This window comes from Plecotus auritus (genome assembly GCF_963455305.1).
Source record: "Plecotus auritus genome assembly, chromosome: 5".
NCBI lineage: Eukaryota > Metazoa > Chordata > Mammalia > Chiroptera > Vespertilionidae > Plecotus > Plecotus auritus.
In genome coordinates this window covers 186341518-186348920 of record NC_137776.1, presented here as the reverse complement: position 1 = coordinate 186348920, position 7403 = coordinate 186341518, and the positions used below count along the sequence as shown (strand labels likewise).

The window sequence follows — 7403 nt, the reverse complement described above, 5'->3', positions numbered from 1 at the left end:
GGGGATGAGGAGGGGCTGCCTGGGGCGTCTCAAGGGGAGAGGGCTGGGGAGAGGAAACCACCACTGGCAGGGGGGGCGTGTGCAGAGCAGGGCAGACCCAGCCTGCAGAGAAGGTGCCCTGTAAGAACACTGCCCACAGGCTCCTTCTTTCTCAGCCTCTTCTGTTGCTGCTGCACAGCTGCTCTGGGCCTCGGGTCTCCTCGCTCCCCCCTCCCGCTCTCCCTCTCATCCGACCCTGCCAGACCCTTCAATACGGGGTCCTTCTGACACGACAGGGGCTGGGCGTGAGGACTCAACTAGGTGACAGGCAGGCACTTAGCTCCCAAGGGTGTGGAACTTGCACAATCTTTGAACTTGTTGGAATTCAGGTGAATGTCACTTGCTGACTACATCCAAGGAGAAGTGTCTCCCTATCCTAACACCTCTGAGGGATTAAAATATTTTTAAAAACGTCCGCATAGCCTGGCCTGTGTGGCTCAGTGGTTGAGCGTCCACCTATGAACCAGGAGGCCACGATTGGATTCCATGTCCCGGCACATGCCCGGGTTGTGGGCTCGATCCCCAGTAGGGGGCGTGCAGGAGGCAGCCAATCCATGATTCTAATCATCAATGTTTCTCCCTCTTCCTTCCTCTCTGAAATCAATAAAAATATATATTAAAAAAATAAAACATCTGCATAAAAATCCTTTCTCCTAGGAAAGGGGCAACCCCAGAGCATGTGGGTGTTCCCCTATCAGCCTCGGTTTCCGCCCGCTCCACCCCAATGCCCCGCAGTGCTAGGGCGCAGACCCCAGGCCAGCGTTGGCCCCGCCCCTTCAGGTGCCCTCAGCGCAGTGCCACTCCCAGCCCCACCCACCGAGGCGGGCGCCTGCGCACAGCTGGCCGCGTCGGTCGCAGCGGCGCGTGCGCAGAGGAGCTGCGCGGGGCCGGCACGCCAGTCGGAGCTGCGTCAGCGGCTTACGCGAGGCGGAGACGTCGATGGTAACGTCATGGAGCGCGCCCCTCGCGCGCGGACGTCCGCCCCCGAACTGGGGGCAGGAGGCGCTCGCGGTGTGGAGTGGGCGGAGGGCGCGAGGGCAGTGCTACGGCGGCCGCGAGGGACGGCTACGGCTCCCGCGCGGTGCCAAACGCCGCCGGGCGCGGGAGCCCTGGCCCTTCGGGGCGGGTGGGGACGTGTGAGCCGCCAGGCCCGCAGCCACCGTGCGTGGGCACCATGCGGCCGCCCTGCTCGGGGAGCCCCGAGGGACCGCGGGGCCCGCAGGCCGGGACGCCGGCGCGGAGAGGGCACCCGGTGAGCGGGATGGCGGGGTGGCCCGGGCGTCTCCAGGGCAACGGGCGGGCGCGGGCGGCTCCCGGGGGTCCCGGCGCGTCGGTCCTGCCCTCGCGGTCGCCGGTGCCCCCAGAGGCCCGAGGGCAGAGCCGCTTCACGTCCGGCACGCGTTGATCCGAGAGTCGGTGTCACCGGCGCGGCTGAGCGCCCCGGAAGATGGGGCCTGGGGCGGTCGGCGGGATGGAGCCGCTGCGCGGCGGTCCCGCGTGCGGCCTCCGCCACCTCCCCGACCTCCAAGCCCGAGGCGTGGGCGTCTTCGGGCACCAGGAGCTGCTTTGCCCGCGGGCCCAGTGGAGGTGGGAGGTGGGCCGGTCCCACAGCGTGAAGTGAGGGGCGGCTGTGCATGACCCTCCAGACCAGGGCACCGGCTCTGAATGCCATGCCTGGGGGGGTGGGCGAGGCCGAGGCCGAGGTGGAGCTGGATGGAACTGCCCAGAGCGCGGGCAGCTGCTGTTAGACCAGGTTCTGGCCAAACCCTGCGGGGAGGGCTGGGCCTGTGGGGCGGGGGGGGGGGAGGGGGGATGCCGGCCTCCCCACTCCTCCGCCTCCGGCCAGACAGCGTGGCGGCCATTTGCTTGGACTGGTGGCCGGAGAGGGCACTCGGAGAGGTCCCCCCACGGGGCCGCAGCTGCCGCCCCCCTGATGGCAGGCAGACGCCCCGGTGCTTCCCAGCAACCTGTACACATCCTGCCCTTCCAGCTCTGTTTCCATCCACAGATGTAGGCAGCCTCACATGGCAGTTACATCCACAGATGTAGGCAATTACCACGTAACCTGGAGCCGCTGCTGCTTCTCATCCTGAGGCCGGTCTGCACGCCCTGCATCCTGCAGACACACAAGCAGGCGGTTGCCATCACCTGCCAGGCATGGTGGGTCCTTAGTGGTCCGGCTTCCCACCGCACCTTAGACTTTGCAGAGCTGTCCAGCTCCCAGCACCTGGGTGTCAAGTTGCCGAAGTGAATTGCTCCGTGTGTGCCTGGGGGCACCCCCTCCCTCATCCTGATCCTGTTGGCTGCTGTTGAGGGACTTGATTCCCCCTGGATGAAAGGGGCTCACGTCCAGGCAGGGCTAGGCACCCAGATGAAAGCAAGAGGGGGAGTCTAGTGAACGGACTGGCAGAGCCTGTGGAAGGGTGAGCTTCGCCAGGGCTCCTGTTGTCCCTCCACGCGTTCAGGGTTGACTGCCTCCAGAGGGCCCAACTGCCACCCTGGCCCCTCTCCCCAGTCACTGGTAAAATCAGCACTTTTGGTTTCCACGTGCTTGTGGGTCCCTTTGGAGTGTCCTCATTAGCGTTGGTGGCAGGTCCGCATCCTGAGCTTGGTTTCCCTGCGCCCAAGGCTGGCAGATGCCCCCGGCATCTGCTGGGACAGGCTCCCTCGCTGGCTGCTCCTGGGCTGACTGGGCTCCTCTGCTTGTCACTCCCTGCAGGCCCACGCCTCCCCCACTGCGGGCTCGCAGGCCTAGGTGCCCATGACGCTGACCACCGCCTGGACACTGCGTCTGCCGCCAGCTAGCGCCGAGGCCCCGATGCCGGTCATGCCCATCCCCCGGCGGGTGCGCTCCTTCCACGGCCCGCACACCACATGCCTGCACGCGGCCTCCGGGCCCCTCCGCACCTCCCGCCTGGCGCGCACCAAGTACAACAACTTCGACGTGTACGTGCGCGCGCGCTGGCTCTACGGCTTCATCCGCTTCCTGCTCTACTTCAGCTGCAGCCTCTTCACGGCCGCGCTGTGGGGCGCGCTGGCCGCGCTGTTCTGCCTGCAGTACCTGGGCGTGCGCGTCCTGCTGCGCTTCCAGCTCAAGCTGTCCGTGCTGCTGCTGCTGCTGGGCCGCCGGCGCGTGGACTTCCGCCTGCTCAACGAGCTGCTGGTCTACGGCATCCACGTGACCCTGCTACTGGTGGGCGGCCTGGGCTGGTGCTTCATGGTTTTCGTGGATATGTGAGCGCCGCGGCCTGGGCCGGCTCGGTTATGTGACCAGTGGGCCGATGCCTGCGCCGGCCGCTTATTGATGGGGTAGGTCAGGGCCTTGCCTTTCACGCTACGTCCAGTAGCTGGGTCTCTGCCCAGGAGAGGAATGGGCTGTGACTTCTGTGCATGGACGCTGCGCCCACCCGTCCGCTACCCTCCTGTGTGTGCATTCAGGTGCACTCACCCTTGGCCACCCCCGTGGTTCCAGCCCGCATTTTTCCAGGCCGTGCTTGGGGGCGGTCACGATCAATCTGTACTTGGAGAGCCTCTGTGTCCCCGTCCACTCCCCAGGACACTGGCGATCCCGGTGGTGTAGGGGTGTGCTGCCCAGGAGCCAGTCTGGAGGGGTCTTTTTGGCCTCACCCCGGCCCTGGCCATAGGGAAGCATCAGGCTCCATTCACCACACTGCCACAGGGCCGCCCCTACGGCACCCTGAGAGGTGGCCATGTTGTTCAGTGGCCACCGTGAGGTCTTGAGTCCCAGCCCGCCTCCCAGGTCACCTTGTTGTGCAGGCGCAGTCCAGCAGGGAGTCAGGGCCCTGGCAGCTGGGAGGCTGGGGTCTGGCCCAGGGCAGAGCCGTCTTCCTCCAGGCAGGTCGGGGAGTGTCAGGCCCCTTCACATGTGGATTTCTGGGGAGGCGCCTCAGTCCCTCTCTGGCTCTGGGGGCTGCTTTTGGTCAGAACACAGAATTGGGACGTGCATCTGGAGCACATGTCGGAGGTCTTGGGCGGCGCGCTGAGTGTGCACCACGAAACATGGGCAGACCTGTGTTTGAGGCACCACTTAGAGTCAGGGGTGGCTCAGGGCTGGATCTCTGGGTGAGGGGCAAGGCTGCCCTTTGCTCCTGCCCCGGGGCAGTTAGAGCAGCTGGGGAGTGGAAAGCAAACATGAATGTAGGCAGGGACTGTGGCCAGGAGAGAACCAAGGGCCGGTGGTCCTGGGGGACTTGTTTTGGTCACAGAGAACACACTCCAGAGCCAACTTCTGTCCACCCTTCCTCTTGCCTTTGCAGCGAGGGGACAGGGTGGCCATGTCGCTCAGTGGCCACCGTGGGCCTCCTTAGCCAGTGGGTGGGCATTCCGAATATTCTGCTGGGACAACAGGCAGAGACGGGGGGCAGGACATGGGGCCGATGCTGCTTCACCCCAAGTTGCCCCCTTCTCTCCCTGGCAGTGGCCCCAGGGGGACTGTCAGGACAGTTAGGTGCCACTGGAAGGAGCCCCAAATCAGGTAGAGAAAGCAAAAAGCACTTGGCTCTAACCATGCCCCTCAGTTTGTGGCCAGCTCTGCTGGACGGGGTTCAGCCTGAGGCCAGTGGGGGGGCTCCTGGAGGAAGGAGCTGAGGAGCTGACCCTCGGGGACCCCTCAGCGCTGCGGGCATCTTCTGCACTAAGTCATGCTGTTTCCTACAAGCTTTGTTTTGTGTTAATTAACTCACGCTGCTCAGATCTTCGAAGTCCCCTGACTGAGGTAGGCGTGTGCACACCATCGGGATGGCGGGAGGGTCTGGACGTGCGCCACCTCGGGTGTCTGCGCGGCAGTGCTAGGAGTTGACACGCTCAACGAGTAGTTGCCTGGGGTCTCGAGTGCCTGTGAAATTCTTATGAAACGAGCCACCTGCATTAAACTTATTTTTTTAACGTGTTGATGGAGTGATTGCTTGAGGCTCAAGAAGCTTATTCCCTTTCTTTTTTAAGGATATTAACAAGAAAAATTTGGCACGTTTTAGAACAGTCATCTGCGATGCTGGGAAGGGGTGCGGGGGGAGGGCTGCCTTGACCTGAGGCCACGGGTCCACAGTGGGAGCCTGCCCCGCAGACGTGGCGGGATGGCAGTGAGAACTTGTCAGTGGCCCGAGGGGGCCTGCCTGGGCTCCGGAGGACTGAATTCCACCAGCAGATGAGGTGTGGGGCCCTTAAATAGATGGGGGACACCCTCACAGACCGGGGAGTGGGAAGGGAGTCTGGCAGTCACCCTGAGGGACAGGCGTGTGCAGGAAAGGAGGCAGAAAGTCGCCGTTTCTTGAATGTATTTGTTGGGGTGACATGGTTAATACAATCAGGTAGGCTTCCGGGGTACAGTTCTACGTACGTCCCCTGTGCATCGTGTTGTGCTCAGCATCCCCAGTCAGTCCCCTCCGTCACCACTGATGAGCCCTGCACCCTCTTCCGCCTCCCACCCCTTTCCCTCTGCTCACCACCACACTGTTGCCTATGTCGAGGGTATTTTCCCAGTTACAGTCTTGTTCAACCAGAAAGCAGTTTGGAACATGAGTGACACACGATTCCTCAGAAAATGTCTTGTGAAGGTTCCCGGGCTTCTATGCAGGGGACAAGGGTGATGTCCTTCAGAGCAGCCCAGTGGCCAGAAAGTGACCTTGAGAGGGACGGGCTGTTACAAGAGGCCTGTCTGCTGTTTCTGGACTTCTGAGGAACTAAACGTTTTAGAAAAAACCCGACTCATTTTGTGTCCAGCTTTTGATGGTGGAGTTGGTGAAATCCTCAAAAGCCCCGGTCCGGAGCCACAGGTGAACTTCCTGTGAGAAGCTTAGTGAGCTTGGGGGTGCTGCTGCCCGGCCTGGGAGCCCAGATGTGGGCGCAGGAGGGCACCCGAGGAGAGCCCTCCAAGGTGCTTGCCTCCCTGGAGTGGTGGTAGGGCTGCCAGCACTGTCCCAGGTTGGTCTTCTTGCCACACCGGCCTCCCCACCCACTCTGCCTCGTTTTCAGGGGTTGCAGTGGCTTCCCCAGGGGTCCTCGGGCCAGTGCTGTCCAGTGTGGGAGCACCGGACCCTGAGCTTGGGCCCCGGGGCTGCTGTGGCCGAGCAGCTCGAGGCTGAACGGATTGGGCCCCAGCTGGCTCAGGTCACCTCCCTGGGTGACAGCGTCGTGTATGGTGTGCCGCAGCCGCTCCTGTCCTCTGGGCCGAATTAGCCCCGGTCCCCTGCACCACAGTCACCCTTCCAAAGACGCCACTCAGAGTGGCCGGTTGGGGAAGGCAGGGCCTGCACAGAGCCTCCGTCTCCAAACTGCTCTAGTTGCCAGCTAGGGTTCTACCAGAGAAGGGTTGGGCCCTCGAGGCACGGGGACGGGGTAGCTTTGCTGGAGGGGGAGACACCAAGCCTGCAGGCCTTGGGGCAGCAAATGACCTGCGTAGTCGGAGCTTCTGGAAGCTTCCTGATCCTGGAGTGAGGTACCAGCACCTGCAGGGGCTGGGGCAGGTTTGGGGCAAAGTCGGGCACCTGCAGGGGCTGGGACAGGGGCTAGGGCAGGACTGATCCTGGCAGAGCCTCCAGGCCTCAGCTGCTGCTCCCTCCTCGCCCCCCAAAGGCCCTGCTGCACTGAGGTAGAGAAGTGGTCAGGAGACAGGCAGTCAGACCCATGACCTGGGATGGGTGAGGAGGGCCACCTGCCCGGTGCACAGCAGGATGGGCAGGCGGGGGACGATGGGGACTCCAAGGCCAGGGAGTGCCCAGACGACCGGAGTTGGCAACGCCACCTGGTGGTGGCAGCACCTGCAGGCTGGTGGCTGGAGACCACGGGCTGTTGATTTGGGGTCAGGAGCTGGGCACCGAAGCTTGTCTTCAACCTGGAGGGTGGAGGGTGGGCAGCAGGGACCAACCCACGGTGGCCCCAGGGAGAGCAGTGGCTGTGGCCAGGAGCAGCCCCGAGGGAGAGCGGGGTGCAGCGGCTGTGGGAGTCGGGCACAGGAGGCCGGGAGGCCCAGGAAGAAGTGGTCACGTTTGGGGGAGGGCAGTTGCTGGGCAGGAGAACAGGAGGCATCCTGACTTCACGATGGGAGGGAGGTCAGGGCTGGGAGTCGGAGGTCAGGGCTAGGGTAGAGAAGGGACAGGGAGGAGAGACCAGTTCTCCCTTGAACAAAGTCCGAGAGCTGAGGGGGGCTCCCTGGGGCCAGGTGCTGGCGGTGCCTGGGCAGGAAGAGCTGAGCCAGCCCAGCCACCAGGCCCGGTGATGGAAATGAGCAGCCGGGGTGTGAGGGGCTAGGGGGTGGGGCGAGATGGGGTGATGCTTTGGAAGTTTCTAGAAACCACAGGCTTATTTGAGAAAGTCTGGGTGTCCAGGCTTCTATGTCCCCCACCTCC

The 7403-nt window shown here is 63.6% G+C and overlaps 1 protein-coding gene across 3 annotated transcripts; it reads left to right on the top strand.

The window, feature by feature from the left end:
- Positions 1 to 870: 870 nt before the first annotated feature.
- On the top strand, positions 871 to 4948 carry TMEM250 (transmembrane protein 250). Of its 3 annotated transcripts, none has more exons than XM_080667267.1 (3): positions 871 to 981; positions 2048 to 2199; positions 2759 to 4948. In XM_080667267.1, the coding sequence occupies exon 3, from the start codon at positions 2801 to 2803 to the stop codon at positions 3275 to 3277; it is 477 nt and encodes a 158-aa protein (XP_080523393.1). In that variant the 5' UTR covers positions 871 to 981; positions 2048 to 2199; positions 2759 to 2800; the 3' UTR covers positions 3278 to 4948. The 3 variants fall into 3 exon arrangements, with proteins under 3 accessions (XP_080523393.1, XP_080523391.1, XP_080523392.1); XM_080667266.1 differs by lacking the exon at positions 871 to 981 and adding an exon at positions 1079 to 1291; XM_080667265.1 differs by lacking the exons at positions 871 to 981; positions 2048 to 2199 and adding an exon at positions 1048 to 1291.
- The last annotated feature ends 2455 nt before the right edge of the window (positions 4949 to 7403 follow it).